The following is a 21,199-nucleotide window of genomic DNA, read 5'->3' as shown; positions in this document are numbered from 1 at the left end:
AATTTAATTCCAGAGTGCTTGCAAGAGCTAAGTTCTAAGAAATCAATATTCTTTTACTGATGTCAGTACAATTTTATGAAAGTGTATTTAAATTATTTAAAAAAACTTTTTCGAGGAAAACGATGGCGGCTAATATGAGGAACAAAAACAAACCTGTTGTTCTTGACAGACAAGCTATTAACAAGGTTTAAAACTATTGTGAAACAAAAAACTTTATAAAATATCTTAACTACTAATTCTTTTAAATTATCTTTTTATAAGAGCCGGTTCTCACGACGACGAGCGTTAGACGCGCGTTAAACTAAATTATTTGATAACTTCTGTATTCTTGATGACAAAAACTCATGTGAGTGATTTGACAGGGTTTCCCTAGGGCTATGTTGAGTGTGTGCGTTATTATATTTTTATTGAAAGAAATGCATATAAAACAATACGGGCATGGAGGAAACATACATGTCGTGCTGCTATTACAATAGTGTTGTAATAAAAATTTGTGAAATTCAAGATTTTCCCAATGCAGAACATAAAATTGGATTATCCACACTTGAATATAACTGTCGTTAGAATATTTTAAGAAACAAGTGAAAAATATCTAGTTCTAGCTCAAAATGAGACAAACTTCATGAGAGCTAGTTCTAGCCAAAACAGTCCTTACTTAAGTATATGAAATGATTTTTTCACTTTTATTTTTAAGTATATTTGGCAAGTGTAGATGTCTGTAATAAACTTTAACCTATACATAAGATTTAATGACCTTTCACGGGAAGTGACTAATTCGTTTTTCATCGATTCTGATAAAATACACTTTTTGAGTTAATATGCTATTTTATTAACATTGCGATATTGTCGGCTCAATTTTAAAATTTTTCTCTTCAAGTGTAATATTGGGCAATTAAAGCTTAAAACAGAATTTGTGGACTTTATTTAGTTGTAAAGTAAAGGTATAATTATACTTTACTGTATCATATAAATATTTCCATAATCATGTAATGAAATAATTATTTCTAATAAGTAATTGTGTTTTTTGTGCTTACTCAATAGTACCCATCAAAAGCTAGTTATGAGGTTTACAAATTTAGGGTACAATATGTACGCAGTATTGTTGGCATTGTCAAAAAGATAAAGCAATGTTAATAAATGGAAAGTAATATTTTTTCAATGATACGAAGTGACTTTTTTTTTATAATATCAAGTGACGGGACAAACAGTGCGCCTGATGGTAAGCTACACGCTTGTCCATAACAGTTGCAGTGCCGCTCAGAGTTTCAAATCGCAAAAATCCGGGGGGCAATAAGGGTGTAATTTGTGGTTTTTGTTTACAGGGTTTCCCTAGTGCGGGGCTATGTTGAGTGTGTGCGTTATTATTATATATAGCTTTAAATTGCAAAGATCTCAGAGAGTGCCACTGCGCCCGTCACTCTGAGTAATATAAGGTAAGAAATCCCAAGTGAAACAGAAAAAGGAACGCAACACAGGTATCAATTTAAAAAGTTAAGTTTCTCAAATTGGGCCTACAAGAAATCCAAACAGGTTCTACATGTATAGGACCATAGATTTAGTATATAGTTACCCATAGATTGGCAATGCAAGTGAAAGAGCGTTAGTATACATCTATGTTAGAGCGAGATGGGTAGACGAGACCACTTCATTATATGCTATGAGCCTGTATGAACCTAAGATCAGCTGATAACGAAACAAATTTTGTTTGTTTTTGAAAAATAATTGGTTTTAAAATATGAAATAGTGTTAAACAGATGTTTATTAGTCATGGTAACGTGTTCAGTGCCCAGATGTAACTCATTTAAAAAAGGAAAACTTGCAGACTTGTACATTTCACATGTAAGCACTATTTAAATTTTTAGCTGTCTAAAAGCACTACCACAAAAGTTTTTTACATAAATATATCCGTAAAATTATACCATTGAAGTGCATTAAGAACCCAAATGTATACAAATTCAATTAAAAAATATATCAAATATGTGAATTTCTGAAATTCATAACCCCATTTCATAGAGATTGACGCAATCGATAATATGTTATCAAGATGTCATTAACTGAAAAAAAGAAAGGCAAAGGCGTGGCTTGCATACAGCTGAAATCATCTTCATACTTAATATTATTGAATCAGAAATTTCTGGTTTTAGTACTTTATATTTAATTAATATTGCATTAGTGAATTTTTTTTGTCTACATTAAAACGAAAATTTCTTTAATAGAGTAGTTGAGGCACCCATTTTTTTATGTTAATTATTGTTGTTGATTCAGATTTCCTCAAAACATTGAAGTACGACAGAAATGGCTTATAATGCTAAAGAGAGAAGACTGGGTTCCCAAAAAGTTTTCAAAAACATGCAGCAAACATTTGAGGAAAAATGCTTTTCCTTTAGAGGCTAGCAAAGAGTAAAGCTACGTTCTGGTTCTGTACCCACATTGTTCATGACGTCTGACGTATGTCTTACAATTAATGGATTTTGTGTAGTACTACTCTTGTCAACAACAAATCAGCGATTTGTTGTTGTTAGAGTTCTGTTCTGTTCCAAAATACGATACTCATATAGGATCACTTGTGTGTCCATCTGTCTGTCTGTCACAGCCAATTTACTCCAAACCTACTGGACTGATTATTTTGAAATTTGGTACACATATGCATTTGTGTGACCAAAATGTGTAACTTAAATAAATTAATTGTGAATTTGAAGTCACTATTGGGAGTGAAAGTTCTCAAGTATATATTTCTTTGTGATTTTAAAATATAAATATTTTTAAGTTGTTTAAGAAAACAGACGAATATTGATCATTCTCCCCTTTATCTTTGAAACTAGTGAGCCTAAAGTTTTGAAAAAAATACAGAAATTGTCTTTAAATTGTCTTCATGCAGCCAATTGTCGCAATGCAGACTAGTCTTTGGAAATTGTCCAGCTTGTCGGTTGCAGTCGTCAGCTTGGTTCGTCGCCAAAATACTATCGCGCCGTAACTGATCATGGGTCTTTCATCGTTTTGTAGAGCCATAGTGTTATCTTGGGTGAAAGTCCCCATTGTTTACCTACCATCCTATGGCACTGCCAGAAGGTGATAGTAGCTTTCTTAATTTTGTATTGAATCATTAATTAATTAGTTAATTAACGTCTCGGCGTTTTGCGATAAGACATTTTGGTGAATACGACGAAGTGAAATGCTGGTGTAATATGGTAATTGATATTAAAATTAAGTCAGTGGATGGCACAACACTATTTATCTTGCACACATGCACATTATACGCACACAGATGTATTTTTGTTTTGGTCTCGTCACCAATACTTCAGGGCCAATCTATACCTATATACTAAATCTATGTATAGGACCAAAAAAAAGACCCCTACATAGTGTTAACCAAGGTCGCAAAATACAAATATAAAGTTATTACTTTATCTACTTATGCCAAGTCAAAGCGTAAACAAATTTATATTCAAAAAAATTCCACCTTCATTTTTTGCATAATAATGTTTATTATTATTGTAGTCTACACATATAAATATAACCAAACTCATATGTCTACTTCCTTGAATTGTTAAGACTAAACAAAATGTGTTATTAATATACTTACATCCTTTGGCGGGTCGTTTTGGTCAGCTGAATCACTCATTTTGATTTCCTGGAAATAAACAAAAAAGAAAAAATATGATGGTGGCATTTTTACAAAATAAAACCTTGTTTACCCTCACTTGTGAATAAATAAACCAACGATGAGACTGTATGCAAAACAATCGAAACCCTATGGTTGATGACAAAATTATGCTTTTACAAATACGCTGAAAAGCGTGATTTCAAATTATTGAAATATAAAGGTAATGCAATAACGTATATTTGGAAAAGTTGTTTACCTTGGCTGTAGTGTCCTTTTTGCAATTTATTTGGTAGCACTTTTCCGTAGAAATAGGAAAAACTGAACAGTGAAAGAAAAATAATGGGTAAATAACCGAATTAAAACACAAATTCTCACTCAATCACAAGAAAATTCTTAAGGTAACAGTCGTGCTGCGCAGGCAAAAATGGCGTTTGAAAAATTGTTGCCATGTACGTCATAGACTCTTTGGTTAAAAAACTCTATTCAACATTCAACATGTACAGATTTTTTTTCATATTAAACCAATTTTATTTTATTAATATTGTTATTATTACAAATCTAAACTTTTCAAATTTCATCTTTAAAAGTATTCTTGATTTCTCTCGACATTATTTACAAAGTTTATGCAATAATCATAAAAATTTTGGCTTTATTCTCCTTAAAGGAAGTTGTATTAATGATTCTTGCAACTTTGAAAAACGGAAGTGATCCAAAACCGCTACTTTTTCTCTAACAAATTGTGTTTATGGAAAGCAAAGCGAGATGAAAAACAATTCATCTATAGAGCACTATCTTTGTCGTTTGTTGTGAAAACAGAATCTTTAATTTGTGTTATCTGTCAAAAGTCAAAACTAAAATTTTGGATTGGAGTGTTTTGTTTTCGGCATTCTCCACTGTTGTACTCAATTTAAGTGAGTAAATAAATGGAATTCAGTTAAAAGATGGATGTAGACGTATTTGATGAAGATGTAGATGGGTGTATTGAAAGCATTCACGTGCGTAATTTTTTCTGTCACGATAATTTGGAAGTGAACTTTAATAGAAATTTAAATTTCATTGTTGGTCGCAACGGCAGTGGTAAAAGTGCTATTTTAACGGCTCTTGTTGTCGGTTTGGGAAGCAGAGCTTCTGCTACTAACAGAGGAAACAGTTTGACTTGTAAGTTTTCCATTTTGTGTTATTTAACACTTGATTTACTCATTAATCTCAAGTGTCATGCTTTGTTCTTCGGCTCTTATGATATTTCTACTGCGTGTGAGTTCGGTTCATAATGTTTCATGTTATTAAAAGTAAAAGCACAAATTATTATTAACTTGGAAGTATTTCAGTGCTAAACCAAAACAATAATTTCAGCTTTTATAAAAAACGGCGCCAATTCAGCGGTAGTGGAGGTTAAAGTGAAGAATAGTAGTCGAAGAGCTTATAAACATGAAGTCTATGGCAATTATATCACTATTGTGAGGAACATTAATGCATCTGGCGGGTCCAGCTATAAGATCAAATCTGCTACAGGTAATTTGTTTGCCACTGTTATTATATTGTGGTATTTTTTAAATCTTATTATTTCCTTAGTGGCAGCCACTAGGCTTGGGCCAGTCTCGGAAGGACTGTACATTACCATCGCACGATTTGAGGGGTGGGAGGGGGCTGGGGGGAAGGGGGCAGGGGAGGGAACCCTTCGTGCAAAGTTTCAAAGTTAGGAAGTTAATAGTTTTCGAGATATTAATTTTTGAAAATTCGAAAAAAATAACCTCAAAAAATCATGTTTTTGCACCAAAGAGCGGGGTAAACCCCTCCCCCCGAACCCCTAGCGGGAAAAACCCACCCCCAAACCACCCCCCTAACTCCACTTCCTGTGTTATATGAAAAACTAAATTTAAACCTAAAACCAGGCAAAAACGCAAAATCCTAATTGATGCATACATCAAACAGTAAACAACAACAAACAACATGGCGTTCTTTACGCGTTTCGTTATTTTTTTGCAACAAAAAATAATTGTTCAAAAATAAAAGCTTACATACTAGTTATAGTAAATTTCTATGTTAAATTTACAATTACGTATTAATTTGTGCTGTTTAATTCAATACTGCGGAAAATTTTTGAAATAACGCAAAAAAATAAACATTTTCGTAAAAAAAAATGAACGAAACGGCGCGCGCGCGGCGTTTCGTTCATTTTTTTTTACGAAAATGTTTATTTTTTTGCGTTATTTAAAAAAAAATACTGCAACAACCAAACGCTGTGCTTTCCTAACCTATAAAACCTGTTTCCTATCATATATTTTCGAATATTTCAATAATTTTTATTATCAAAACTACGAGTTTCCTAAAGCTAATATTTAAGGATTACACTGCTAACTATGTAATCTATTCACCATATTAATTTCAACTCTCAACTCGTGCGATGGTAATGTACAGTTGAGCCCCAGTCTCAGTTAACACTTGTCAATGTCAGCCTTGTGATGTCAATCCATGTGGATTATGTTACTTTATTGTGTTACTTCATAGTGAGAAGCTAGACCTCACATATAAGTACAGAGTTTTAGTCTTCTCCAACGGGTCACCAAAACAACATTTAACACACCAACCACCCAAATATCCCCTAGTTGAAATTGGAGTAGGACTGTACAATACCTACACTCGAATTTTGGGGGGGAGAGGGGCGGAGCGGGGGAGGAGAACTCTAACCCCTAACCTAATCTAATAAATACACAGGTACAAGGTACAACCAAGATTTGACCTATGTAAAATAAATTTGTTATCTTTCAATCGTAAATGTACAATTACTCATTAATTTATGCTTTTTAATTCAATATTGCAAAAAATTTTATAAATAAAATATATATTTTAATTTAAATTATAAATAACATTTTTTTTTACAAAAATGTTTATTTTTTGCTTTATTTATGAAATTTTTCTGCAACAACCAAATCCAGTGCTTTCCTAACCTACATAACCTGTTACTTATCATTTATTTTCGAATATTTCAATAATTTTTATTATCAAAACTATGATTTTCCGTAAGTTAATATTTTAGGATTGAATTACTAAAGGCCCATTTAGATGGAGAGAGTTTCTCGTCTCGAAGATACGATTATCGAAAGAATATAAAAAAACTTTCCTCGTCTAAACATTTGCGATTATCGACCGTCCACGTGAGCGATAATCTCCTCGCCTTTCAATATTGAACGTCTCCGTGTAAACAGAACTCGAAAGCAAAAATCGTATTTCGAGTTTCTGTGCCAGCCGTTTCTACCACGAGTGCAGCGCGCGAGGGTGTTTTGATTATCACTGCTTTTCTAAGACAAGAATTAATGGAACAAGAGCGAAAAAAAAAATTTCAAATAACGGTGAGTGAGTGAATGCCTCTGTGGTCGAATATAGCGTGGGCAATATAGTATTTAGGGTGCTCTCGTAACGAATATTGCACTCCTTTCTAAATCCAGGATGGCGGGCACGACTTTTCAAATAATGGCAAGTTAGGTATCGTTTTTGAGGTATTTGGGGGTGCTCACTGCGAACATAACATTTATTTGTAAATCCAAGATGGCCGACACGACTTTTCAAGTAAATGTACTTTTCAATAAACACTCCTCACTCACTCGCCACTCACTCCCCACTCACTCCCTACTCACTCACTCACTCACTCTCACTCACTCACGCACTCGCTCATCACTCACTCACTCACCATTCACTCACTCACTCACTCACTCACTCACTCACTCACTCACTCACTCACTCACTCACTCACCACTCACTCACTCACTCACTCACTCACTCACTCACTCACGCACGCACGCACGCACGCACGCACGCACTCACTCAGTCACTCACGCACTCACTCGCCCTATAAATTTATCATAATTGTCAGTTTTTGTTTGTGTCAGTAGTTATAAAATTAAAAAAAATGATAAATGAAAATTATATTTCTATACAGTGCAATGAACTTAATATTATCAGCAGTTTCAAATTTGAATGGTTTTTGCATCATTTTGATATATCCATAGTCATACCGCAGTAATCACAGAACTCGAATGGCAATTCTCGCACTCAAAACGGTTCGAACCGATTTGTACGATAATCGTATGAACTTGAAAAAATGTCATACGAGATCGTGTTTAGACAAGTCGAAAACTCGTAAGCAAGAATCTCCTTACTACGTATTTCTCCGTGTAAACAGTCGAGGAGGCGATTAAGTTGCTTGCGAATCTCGTATGACATAATCGTAGGCGAGATTTTAGTTCTTGCCTGAATGTAAACATTATGATACGATAATCTTATGGCGATTATTGCTTACGAGAATCGCCTACGAGTTTTCGTCTCGAAGCGTGCGAGAAACTCTCCCCATCTAAATGGGCCTTAACTATGTAATCTATTCACCATATTAATTTCAACTCTCAACTCGAGTGTAGGTATTGTACAGTTGAGCCGAATTTGACTTCTTATAGCCCTATAATGGCCACATTCTATCAAATGTAGCATATCTTCAAGTTTCTTATGAAAGTGACGTAGCGTGATTTCATTCTTATTATTAAATATTAGAACTTATTTAAGGGAAGGTGGCCAGCACAAAGTTTAAAAAATAGGACCAATGTATTTCTATATCAGTCTTTTTGAATATATAATAGGACTTTAGAATAACTGATGTCGAAATTGAGGGAGGGAATATCACCCCCTTATAAAGATTTGAATTTGGACATAGAGATACGTGGTGTGCTTAACAATTTTGGCATTAGAGTATTCTAAAGCCACACAATATCTTTAATGTGCAGCTGTGTTTTCATCCACCATTTTTAAAAATTGTATATTTAAAATTAATGAAACAATTATTATTTTATATACATATAATATATACATAAATAAATAAATAAATAAATATTTCTTTATTATATATTTAAAAAAAATATCAAAATCATTAAAGACTACATGCCATCTCTGGCCATGTGTGAGGGGTTAATATTTTTTATAATTATTGGAATGGGGTCTTCTCTGCTGAAATGCAAGTTATGGCTTAAAACAATGTTTTTTACCTACACTGTAATAGAAAGAATAGTTTTTATAAATCTAACTAAACACATCTGCTACACTTATCCTGACTTAATACTTTAATATAGTCTAGTTAAAAAAATGTGTTAAATCAATTGAAACACTTTCAGGAGAGATAAAATCAACAAAGTTTGAAGAAGTGAATGCGATATGCCTAGCTCACGACATTCAAGTGGACAACCCAATATCGGTATTAAATCAGGACGACGCGCGCAGCTTCCACGCCTCCGACGCCAAAAAGAAGTATTCTTTATTTCGTAAAGCTACAAACTTGGATCAGACTGAAACTAATTACAACAGCGCTATTGCAAACTGTGATAGAGCTAAGAATGTCTTGAAACGGAAGCTTGATGTAAGTCTGCTTCATACAGTATTAACATTGTTTTTAGTCACCCACCTAGATGGATAGGTAGAGTATATTTATCAAAATTTTTAATGTTTTGTTTATTTGTTATTTATGTATATTGTTATTTTCCTGAATATTCTCAAAAATTGGTAGTTGCAGCAACTCGTCGCAAGGTTAGATAAATATAATCTACGTACAACCTATCCCAAATGAAGTCAATTTTTAATCTACTTAAGTAATTTCCCGAATCCTGAAAACATTTCGGAACAAAAAATTGTAGTCGCCACTTTCTGTCTCTGTTCCTTGAAGTTTATGTAAATAACCACCTCTTCCGATCACTGATTATTAAACATATATACATACCAATCAATGTTAATCCCCTATAACAAGTTTCCCTAATGACAATTATAAATTATTAACCATTATTTGTTCATAATTTTAAAAACTTTATAATTTTTATATTGTAAACAGTAAAAAAAAACAGCCCTTTTTGTGGTTTAGGACCACAGAAATATAGCTTTTCATGTCAATGTCTTAGCCTCATATAATTTATGGCAGTTGTTATTTTTTTATATATAAGAGGCATATGTGTAATTTAACAAGAAATGGGTACAAAAAGGTCCTGAGGTAACCCCTGAATATAATTATAGAATATGAGTTTCATTGTGAGAATGCAATATCTAAAGTAGGCCACTGTTTACAGGCTTTTATAGAACTAGAAAAGGAATACAAAAAATGGAAAGCTAATCATGAACAAATGAAATCACGCGACGAAATTGAAGCACAGAAACAAGCTTTACAGAACGAATATTATTGGAGTGAAATAGCTGAGTTAGAGCGCGAGGCGGCAACTGTACAGGCGCAGTATGATAAGCAAAATGCGAGAATCGAGAGGCTTATGGAAAGGCTTAGAAATATGGAGCAGAATTTTGGCAGTAACAGTGACACTATTGAGTAAGGATTGTTATGCGTAAGGTTTTTTTTCGTCCAAAGTCTTGTCAGCAGTGCTGAAGTCGCAACATTCTTTTGTTAACTACATTGTTTCTAAAACAACTACCTACATACTAAATAACTACAGTGTTCGATCTTTGTATTTAATAATTATAACAAACTAGTGGAGTAATTTCACATAAAAAAATAATTGAATATCAATACAATAAAAATTTAAATACAATGAATAGCGACATCTCTAGCCAGGGCTGGTAGCTGTCAAGGTATCTTAACTGGGTGACGAAATAATTAAGATTTCTCATAGAAGGCGCTACGGCTAAAAAGTCGTTGAAAAATCCAAAGATACGACAACAAACACATAGAAAAATTCGTGAGGTCCGTAACGAACTTTTTTTATCAATTCGTTATGAATTTCTTTGTGTTTATCACAGATTTTTGTATACAGTTTTTATTTAAACTACTTCTTTCGCTATCAGAGCACTTGTGAGAAACTTATGAAGTTACTCACGCAGCCTATCTTTACAGCTACCAGAAGCTGACGAGAGATGTCGCTGTATTAATTGCAATATTTGATTAATTATTATGATGTTCTACTACCATAATTTTCAAGTCCTTTGTGAATATGCTTCAATATTATGGTTTGTTATTTTTGTTGATACAAAGATCATCGTACAAAAAGGAAAATTCCTTTAATCTGACTAGACATGAACCAGTGTCTGTTCATTATCTTTTGCTGCAAAAAAGCTTTAGTTTTAAGCAGTTGTTGATTTAGTTCACGATGAAGTTCAAATGTAACTGATGATGACAGACTCCAAAAAAAAAAAAGTTACATCAAAATGGCTACAGTCGAAATCGTATGAGGAAACCGAAGATCTATTAGAACACTTGCTTTAAAAACACTACTTTCCTAATCTATGGCAATAGGTTAATGCACATACACACACACACACATACATACATACATACACACACTCACTCACTCACTCACTCATACATACATACACACACTCACTCGCACATACATACATACATACACACACTCACTCACACTCACTCACACATACACACACTCACACACACACACTCACACACACACACGCACACGTACATGTGGTAATACTTACAACACACTTTATATTGATTTAACAGAATGCAGAGCTTGAATTATTGTTGATAGTTAAAGGATACTTTCGTTTTGGCAGTAAATTGAAGAGTGAACTGCAAGATAAAAGGGCCCACAAAACGTCTTTGGAAGAAGACCTGCGGGCTCACGAGTTGGAAGTACGCGAGACGCAAGCTGTGTGGCAGAATGCACAGAGCATTATGAAGAAACACACTGAGCTGTTGAACAGGGAAAAACGAAATGTCGCTCAATTGGAGGCTGAGATACAAAACATTGAGTAAGTTGTATTCTTGTATATGTATTGTATAATAATTTGCAGTTTTACTGGACAATTGTAGTTGCATGCTTATTGCTATTGTGAAATACACATATGCTATGAATGTGTTATTAACGAACTAAAATTTCATACAAAGGGTATACCAGAGTCTGTATACTTGGATGACAAAAGTCCATGCTTGTGACCTATTTAGCTCATTCAGGTTGTGTTTATGATGTTGGAAATAAATATTCTAAGCGAGAAACATCAGGGGAATTAGGCATCTATGTTGGCTAAATTTGTAGACTTCGTTACTCAGTCCCTGTTTTTATTCTCCATGAACAATATCAGGCAAATAAAGTTTAAAGTTTTAGACCACTTTTAAGATATAAAGTAAATAAAATAAAATAGACTTTATTTGACATGCATAAATTTCAATCAAAAAATTAATAAAAATATTTTCAATTAAAATAAAAAAGAATCACAAAAAATAAAAAAATAAAAGCATGTCAAAAGGGTCCTTGACTCAGCCTCTGAGGACCATGCTAGTTACATAGCCCTCGCTGTTATTCCGTCATGGCCCGTCATAACATGGAACACCACAATTCAAATAATATATAATTTAACATGTAACATACAAAACAATAAATCAAAATTAAAATAACTGTAGATTTAAGCACTGACTAAAATTTGACATAAGCAACAATTGGACGAATTAGGTAATCAATTTAATGTATAATCATTTTCATAACCACTTTTCAAATCTTTTTTTTTTTTAACGCACACACTCAACATAGCCCCGCACTAGGGATACCCTGTGTCGCGGGTGCCATGGACACACACATAGACAACCACAAATTACACCCAAACTCACGAGAGAAATAATTGTAGGCCATACAACTATTTCTCCCGGCCCGGGAATCGAACCTGGGACCTCTGCGTGGCAGTCATAACCGTTCGGCCACGGAGGCAGTTCTTTTTTTTTTGTCATGTATTATTTGTACATGTATATTTATATAACAGAATTTTTGGAAAAATAATGTTACATGACAATCTATTGTCATGTAACATTATTTCTAGAAATTCTGTTTTCTGTGAATGAGTTTAATCGACGTTATGAGTAGTAGTTTAGTGATTTTTGATTATTTGAAGCGTTATTCGCTTACGTATTACGTATTAGCTCGGGCAGCGCGACGTCGCTGCGGGCCGACCTGGAGAAGCGGCTGGCGGAAGCCTCTGAGGCGGCGCGGGCGGCCTGCGCGCGCTACGACACGGCGTCCAACGACGCGGCGCAGGCCAGGGCGCACGCGGCGCGCGCGCAGGCCGGCGCCGAGCAGCAGGCGGCCAGGGCCAAGCAGCATCAGGCGGGCGTTGGTCAGTTTTTTACTCGGTCAGGGTATTTTTGGATGTCATGCGATAGGTTACGTAAGCATACATCTTTTTGGCTATGTTATGCAAAGGGTTTCCCAGAACAATGTTTGAACAATTTCGTTAACACACTAACGGATGGATCCGGTCTTCTATTCTTTTGCAGTAATCGCAGAGGGGGGAGGCTTTCTTATATATCAAAATGGACCTCGATTCAGAACTATTCCATATTCCGAATTGTTCAATTGGATATCGTTCTCGAATCGGAAGGGCGTTTTCCGAAATGTTCAAAACATTTGAGTTAAATGTTCGATACGACATCGCTATCCAACAGCGTTTACGGAGTTAGTCGGTGAAATAGATTGTGAGAAAGATGAAAACCCTTTTATATACATTTTTAAGACATATCATATCAAAATTTAAAATAATAAGAAATTTCCATATTACATTCTTGCTTTGTAAACAATTGGACGTCCGGTAACTTATTCGATAACTCTATTCTGGATAACGTTTGTAGCCTTTGCCGTTCGAGAAGTTTGAGTAATCGTACGGGTGTGACGTCATTCGGTTAGGTTTCGAATACGACAGTTTAACGTTCGAATCGGGTGTTGTGAATAAAAATGAAAACAAATCGTACGATATGAAATCGAATCGCTGGACAACTGAGTGATTTTAAATGCTAAATTATTGCTATCTAAATAGACGAGAGTTACTCTAGTTGTCTTGTTGTTATACTATCCAAGCATTTTTATATTTTGAATATCCATTTTAGACTCAGCTTAAAAGATCGATTTTGATTTTTAAATGGGAGAGGCTTTATTCCCCGGCAATGGCACATCAGGCCGGGGTCAAGGACTCAGGTTCAAGAATCGGCGATAAATATGAGTGCGTGCCGTATCGAACGTTTTAAGGAGTCACCACACTTATCCGCAGAATCGTATTAAGCCGGTCAGAGAAGACTTTTGTGTCCATGAGCGTAAGAGCGAAAAAGACGTTGTATGTTTCGCATAGGTTCGTACGAACGCGGCTCGACACATGTCTGCTTTCTGCGAATTTCCGATCGCGTCCGTGCGCATGCCGACTACAGCTGATCCTGGTTTAGAAACAATAGGCGCGACGACGCGCGAACGGCCGCGTCAACGGCGAATCGGCTTAATGCGACAAGTGTGGTTAAACACGATCGCATCAAGGCGATTCCGCGTTAATAAGTTTGGTGACTGCCTTATTATCAAGCAATCTTGGTACTGGTATGGTATAGTGTTTTATGTATATGTTTTCGTTTAGAACAATTGCGTCAACAACTGCGCGAACTGTCCTCTCGCGGCAACGACTCACTGGCCGTATACGGGAACAACATGGTTGAGCTAGTTCGCCGCGTCAAGCAGGCCGCCGCCAGGGGCGCCTTCAGCGCGCCCCCTAGGGGACCCATTGGTAACAAATTATCTCCGCACCAAACAAAACACCCTGTAACAAAATACACTTCCCGACACATAATTCGCGCCACCACGCATTTTCAGTATTAAGTGTCCTAAGCTGAAACAATGTTTGATTGATCAAAAACTATTACGCAAATTTGAAACTAGTATACCAAACGTCTTTTCCTATAAATAAGTCTTTGTTGGGAATTTGGATTTGCAAAACCGGGGGAAAACTTTTCTTCGATGATAACACTATTTGTGTATTCTCGCCCTTTAAGGCAAAAACGCGAGGTGCGCCTCGAATTATGTATCCGGGAGTATATTATAGTCGTATTTTAAGATGTGAAAATTTGCATAAAAATTATATCGTAACTGTATTTCTATTATTTCTGAAATGATGCTGTAGTCGCTGTGTTGTGATTCAAGTTCTTGGCAATTGAATCACAAAAAAAGATCATCATTTCAAATGCTTTGCAAATATTTTTTCATAATGTGACGATTTTGAAAGGAGATGTAATGAATTTATCCCATGGGAACATAATAATATATAATATTTTGTCACGAATGGACGTAACTTACAATACAATTTTGAAAGAGAATAATCTCAGTACAGAGTACTAAAAAAAACCGACCTCAAAATTTGGTGGAATTACATCTGTTTGCCAAGTTTAATTGAAATCGGCAAAGCAGGGGATGAATCCGGTTTCGCGCACTTTCCGGTAATAGAATAGGTGAAGAATAAGTGAAGTTACGTCAAACATGTTTGTTGCTCCATTAGATACAGAAAAATATAACCCACATCCTTTCCAATTCTTGTAACTCTATCGACTGATATTGTAGATAGACTGTGTGAGTGATTGAGTGAGTGATTTTTCTGGGTTACCTATCACAAGCTAGAAACTTGATTTATAGAATTTTGTTTCTCCGAAAACCTTTATTGAATAGATTTTGTTTCATTTGTCCGAAAACACGTTACGGTTTTTTTCATTTAAAGTTAAACAATTTTTACATATTGACAAGTTATTCTTTTCCCGATTTTTATTTCCCCAATAAACCGTTTGACCAATATATCTAATTGAATATTTTTATTTTGCAAAAAAAAAACGATATCTATGGTACATTTTTGTTATATTATCTCTTATTACGGATATTAAAAGTATTAGAACGTGTCGCAAAATACAACTCGTCCCATTAAAGCACCTCGCATCTTTACAAAATATGGTAAACGAGATGCAAGTTAATTTGATAGAGTTGTCGTCGCTCCCTTCGCTCGTTCGGATCGTGCTGCTTTTTCATATACTAACCTAACCTAAACCTACAGGAAGGGGTCGTACCGACTAGGTAATGCAAAAAAATTCCGCTCTGGCACTCGCCGGCCGCTGCCACGGCACGCTTCCTGCGCTCGCTCGGCTCGTGCGGTTTATTCATATACTAACCTAACCTAAACCCACAACATTGTTTTTAAATTACATTTCAGATGACAGCAAAAACATAGCACAATGGTATGACGAAAATTACGTAAGTGGTCTTGCTGTGCACCAGCAAAGTACAGTCCAGAATTTTGGAGCTGTACGGTAAAATTGTATGGCGGTACAATTTTATCTAAGAATATCTAATTATATCTAAGAGTTTTATCGAAACGAATTTTCAGCAATCTAAATTATATGGAAAACAGACACTGTAACGAACATGATTAGACTAAACAAACTTCTGCCCAAAGAATACGTATGTGTAATAATTATTCTAATCATAGGTTTTCGGACAAATGATACTTCTGCTATAATACATTTCTGTGTTGTAAATTTATACCAAAACTGTCATCTCACTAATGAGAAAAAGTCGAACCGCTTTCGGAAAAATGAAATTCGGAAAAAAGAAATTCGAGTTTGTTATAGGTTAGTACCATTTTATGTATCTAATGGAGCAATGAACAAGCTTGTCGTAACTCGACTTATGCCGTTCTCCCATGAGGGGTGCGAAACTGCCTCAGTGGCCGAATGGTTACCATGCCACGCAGAGGTCCCAGGTTCGATTCCCGGGCTGGGAGAAATATTTGTATAGCCTACATCTATTTATCTCGTTAGTTTGGGTGTAATTTGTGGTTGTCTATGTGTGTGTCCATGGCACCCGCGACACAGGGTTTCCCTAGTGCGGGGCTATGTTGAGTGTATACGTTATTATATTATTGTTATTTGTTGTCTTGTACTAAATTCTATGTGAAACGAGATAAACACACGATTTTATTATTATTACGTGCAGGAGCATATTTGAAAGTGAAGGAGAAGAAGTGGGGCGGAGCTCTGGAACACATAATCGGCGGCTCGATCCAGTCGTTCTGCGTCAATACACCCGACGACTCGCGCAAGCTCTTCGAAATTATGGGCCAGGTATTGCAAACTTATAACCTTCGAGATCAATGAACATTATATGGAATAGCTGAGGCCGCCTTACGTATTTAGTAACTGTAGAGCTCCTTGTGGAAGGGTTTTGTCCAGGGAAATACTTCTACCTTACCTATTTCTACCGCCAAGCAGTAAATTAAAACCATATTTGTATTGTAAAACGAGCGATTCGTTCTGTGTACCGTTTAGGCTCTCGGGTTTCTCTGAGAGAAAAGTTTAAGGAGGCTGGTAACATGACTGTGGCATCACAGTACATTTACTCAAATATTTTACATGCCCGTGAAAATATACATAATTTCAATAAGAACGAAGATATCCATAATATTAACCTTAGAGCTAAGTCCAAAGTCATGGTACCACGATTTCGTTTAACTAAGGTAAACAACTCTTTTATGGGGAACTGTATACGTTTTTACAATAAGATTCCGGAGTTTAATATATATTAAGATTTTCCAAGTTTAAAAACTACATTAAAAATATTTTAATTGAAAAGTCATATTACAAAATTGAAGGCTACGTGTTAGATAAGGATGTATGGAAAGACGACATGCCTCTAGATTCCACAAAAATTTGATTTAAAATGTATTCTATGGCGTTTAAGTTTATTTAAAAAGAGCAATCCCTAGAGTTTCTTGCTCGTTCTTCTCAGGGAGGTCAGCGTAGTGACCGAGCAGTAGCTTAACCTTCCAGTGGTCGCACCCTTGCGGCGAACATAAGCAGTCGCGTGCGGTCTGTGAGACCGCAACTTTACGCGTTCAGTTTGAGAAAACAAATGAACATTTTCATGATGTTGTGTAGCACATGATAAAAAAAGTCTTTTATCTGTATAAATGAAAACAAAAAACATTACTTACTTAATATTTTTTTATATTTGTACTTATTAGTTGAACAGTTTATGAAAATTCAAAATTTTAGTAATTTAGACACAAACAATGTTAAAAATCAACAAAATAACAAAACAAGATGAAATTTTCTATCTTAATCGTTCATAATCACACTATAATAGATTATTATCAAGATCAATCAATATTGTCATCAATTGCACAATATTGTAGGACGCCCTCCAGCCAGATGGAGTGACGATCTGCGGAAGATTGCTGGCAGGAAATGGATGCGTCAAGCCGAGAGCAGGGCGAAATGGCGTGCATTAGGGGAGGCCTATGTCCAGCAGTGGACTGCAATAGGCTGATGATGATGATGATGTAGGAACTCTAAAATCACAATTATTTTTGAATGTTTTTTTTCATGATGTTTTACGTACTATCTCAATTCTTATAAAATAAAAAAGGAAAACGAAATAAAAACCTTCTAACTAAGGTAGTACGATGACCTACTTATTATCAGTAGCAATGGTTTGACATCATCAAAATCTTCAACTTCTGTTTCCGCTACCTCTGCAAGCCGTTCTGATTCTTCGTAACTCATGTTGTGTCTACAACAAATAGTGAAATAATGAATAATTTAATACATACAAATAACATGAAATGCGACGAACATCACAGGGCTACTAAGGGGAAGTACCTCACCCCCTCGAGGATATCACGGTCGCGCAACCGTTTATTGTTTATAGTTTTTGTAAAATGACTAAAATATGGTCCCTGCGGTCTCTGAGACTGCGTGTTACCTATGGAATAAATGATTCTTTGACTTTGTGAAAATTACTGCGTTCCGGTTTTGAAGGGTAAGGGTGCTGGTGAAATTACAAACACATGGGACTTGTCTAATGTTTCATGGTGACGCGCGAATTGGTAGTGCCCCTCTGATCTTTGCGATTTAAAGCTCTGAATGGCACTGCAACTGTCATGGACAAGCGTGTCGCTTATCACGAGGTGCACGACTAGTTCGTCCCGTCACTTGATATCATAAAAAAAATTATGATAAGAAGAAGAGTTGCGCAAAAGCGCAAAGTTGCCCGTCTGTCGATTTTCTACAGAGTGTGTCCATGAGCTCCATCAGCTCATCCCGCCCGCACCTTTTTACCATCGGTTATGCAGACGCACGGAGGGATATCATACTTACTTGGTCGATATTCCCTTCAGGCGTACTAAGCGCTCTTCATCATCTTTTATAATACGCACAGCCCAGGAATGGAATTCCCTGCCTGCGACTGTGTTTTCAAACTCATATAACTCGGGTATCTTTAAGTTGCGACTGAATAGGCATCTTCTGGACGAGCTCGTTCCATCGTAGGTCCTATCTTTGCTCCAGAGCTAGGTAGTGGTCAAGAGCAAGTACACTTAATTAAAAAAAAGAATGTAACAATTTTAAGTGTGTTAAAAAAGCGTAGCCGCAATTTCGCCTGTAGTTGTGTAAAAATGCCCATTTGATCATTCATCAGGTATACGGCAACTCGGGCAAGCCCGCCGTAACTTGCAGCAAGTTTCTATCGAAGCAACACGACGTGAGTCGCAACAGGGTCCGCGCATCCGGTTTCCTCTGCGCGTTAGACTCGTTGGAGATCTCGGACCCCGTCGTTGCTAACTTCTTGATCGATAACATCGGCATGGAGAGTGTGCTGCTTGTTCCTAATCACGGTGAGTGTCGGCTTACATTTGTCTAGTTATATTATTTAATAGTTAACACTTTACTCGTGACTACATACAACACCCTCAATATAAAAGTGGCTAAGGGCGCGTTCCCATTAACGATTTATTTATCGTTGGACGACTGTCGCGTCTAGCCTGTTCTCATATTACGACTATCTGTCGTGACTGTGTCGTGGACGTTTATTTTATCATTGAATGACTGTCGTGTCCATCTGTTCCCACTAGATCGTGAGGACAATTTATCGGTTCACGACAGCCGCCTCGTCGTTTGCACGACAGAATTGTTTGAAGCTGCGATTATCTGTCGTCACATTTTTATCGTGACTGTTTATTCATCATCAGAAGATTGTCGTTCTACCTCTCCCCATTGTGACGACAGTCTGTCGTCGTAATGTCAAAAAAGTCGTGAGCGACAGTTAATCATGTTGTTATGTGTGAACAACTTCATTTAAATATACAAGCTACGACACTTTAAACTGCACGACTATCTGTCGTCGCGACATAATGGGAACGTACCCTAAGGCTGCTAACAGATTGACTGCGTGTTTGCAGTTAATGCGTGAAGTCGTGATCCGAGATGGAAGTCGTGGTCTCGGCTGCATGAAGTTACGACTTCACGTGTTAACCGCAAACATGCAGTCAATCTGTTAGCAGCCTTAGCCACTTTTGTATTGAGGATGTAGTCACTTGATATTATATAAAATAAAATTATTAATTCAATATTAAATAAAACATTTGATTTCTTTATATAGACGACGCGACTCGGCTGTCGGACACGGAGGAGAACGTGCCGGAGAACTGCGCAAAGATTGTGACTCTGGATTGTTCAGAGTACTACCCCGCGCCTAACTATCGGAGCTATGGCGGCTCTTCAAGGCCTTCGCGGTTTTTACATCTCAGTACTGCCGAGAGGAAAACGTAACTGTCTATTCCTATGGTTCTATTCGTGAAATAGTGTTGGTCAAGCGTCATAACGGTTGCTTTCTAGAATAACAGCCTATCTCAAAAAGCATATAATTCATGAGGAAGAAGCATTGACTTACAATTATATGGACGTCGGGTCCGCGCTAAAAAGTGTCCGCACTTGTAAGGCGCTAAAATCGTATACAGAGCGCCAAACTCCGCTTTAGTCTTCATTTGTTCGACTGACAGCGCGATACTGCGATGACATTACAATTTAAATTTCGAATAGGTTGACTTGGGACATTTTTTTCATGGTTTTTGTATTAGACCCGTCGTCCATTTATTTGTAAGTCAATGGGAAGAAGGTTTAAATAAATCAAAATTGATAAATAAAAAACGTAAAGTCATAGAAGTACATATATCAATACCAGTGTTGGGCGTTAATCAATTAAATTTCAATCAATAATTCAATCAGATTAAAAAATCAATTCAATTGCAATTAAATCAATTGCGACGCGTCGCAATTGATTTAATTTCAATTGATTTTAATTGTAATTGATTTCAATTGAATTGATTTTAATTGCAATTAAATTTGCAATTAAAATCAATTCCGGCCGGTTGGGGGCCCCGGTTGGGGCCCCAGTTGGGGGCCCCGGTTGGGGGGCCCGGTTGGAGGCCCCGGTTTGGGGCCCGTTGGGGGCCCCGGTTGTGGCCTCAGTTGGGATGCCCGGTTGGGGGGCCCGTTTGGGGGTCCGATTGGGGACCCGGTTGGGGGCTCGCTTGGGGGCCCTTCTTGGGGGCCCGGTTAGGGGCCAGTAACCGTGCCCCCCAACCGGGCCCTCCAACCGGGCCCCCAACCGGCCCCCAACCGGGCCCCCAAACGAGCCCCCCAACCGGACCCCCCAACCGGGCCCCCAACCGGGCCACCAACCGGGTCTCCAACCGAGTCCCCCAACCGTGCCCCCAACCGGGCTCCCAACCGGGTTCCCCAACAGGGCCCCCAACTGGGCCCCCAACCGGGCCCCCAACCGGGGCCCCCACCAACGCCCTAACTCACCCCCCTATAAATTTATCATAATTGTCAGTTTTAATTGTTAGTTGTTAATCAAAAACATTGAAAAGATTGAAAATTGATTAATTGTTAATTGTAGATATTTGCGATTAACAATTGATCAATCGTTAATTGCTGTTTCGCAATTGACAATTAATTAATTGTCAATCTTTAATTGCCAGAAC

At 36.8% G+C, this 21,199-nt stretch overlaps 2 protein-coding genes across 2 annotated transcripts in view; one reads left to right on the top strand and one right to left on the bottom strand.

Annotated features, from left to right (window-relative positions):
* The window catches only part of LOC113230367 (cAMP-regulated phosphoprotein 19), a 13,276-nt gene extending 9,246 nt beyond the window's left edge, over positions 1-4,030 (bottom strand). The window contains exons 1-2 of the mRNA XM_026464271.1: positions 3,861-4,030; positions 3,584-3,631 (exon numbers count right to left, since the gene is read on the bottom strand). Coding sequence (XP_026320056.1) covers positions 3,584-3,622 — 39 coding nt within the window. The 5' untranslated portion in view covers positions 3,623-3,631; positions 3,861-4,030. The remainder of the gene's footprint in view (positions 1-3,583; positions 3,632-3,860) is intronic.
* Positions 4,031-4,499: 469 nt separating this feature from the next.
* On the top strand, positions 4,500-20,016 carry LOC113230471 (structural maintenance of chromosomes protein 6). The gene is made up of 10 exons (XM_026464415.1): positions 4,500-4,762; positions 4,958-5,116; positions 8,761-9,002; positions 9,700-9,950; positions 11,150-11,347; positions 12,507-12,700; positions 13,979-14,125; positions 16,372-16,499; positions 18,853-19,048; positions 19,813-20,016. The coding sequence occupies exons 1-10, from the start codon at positions 4,546-4,548 to the stop codon at positions 19,980-19,982; spliced, it is 1,902 nt and encodes a 633-aa protein (XP_026320200.1). The 5' UTR covers positions 4,500-4,545; the 3' UTR covers positions 19,983-20,016.
* The last annotated feature ends 1,183 nt before the right edge of the window (positions 20,017-21,199 follow it).

The sequence above is a fragment of the Hyposmocoma kahamanoa genome, unplaced genomic scaffold (genome assembly GCF_003589595.1).
Source record: "Hyposmocoma kahamanoa isolate Upper Pololo Valley unplaced genomic scaffold, ASM358959v1 63, whole genome shotgun sequence".
In the NCBI taxonomy this organism is placed as follows: Eukaryota; Metazoa; Arthropoda; class Insecta; order Lepidoptera; family Cosmopterigidae; genus Hyposmocoma; species Hyposmocoma kahamanoa.
The sequence above is the reverse complement of the archived record's forward strand: the minus strand, read 5'-3'. Positions and strand labels throughout refer to the sequence as shown.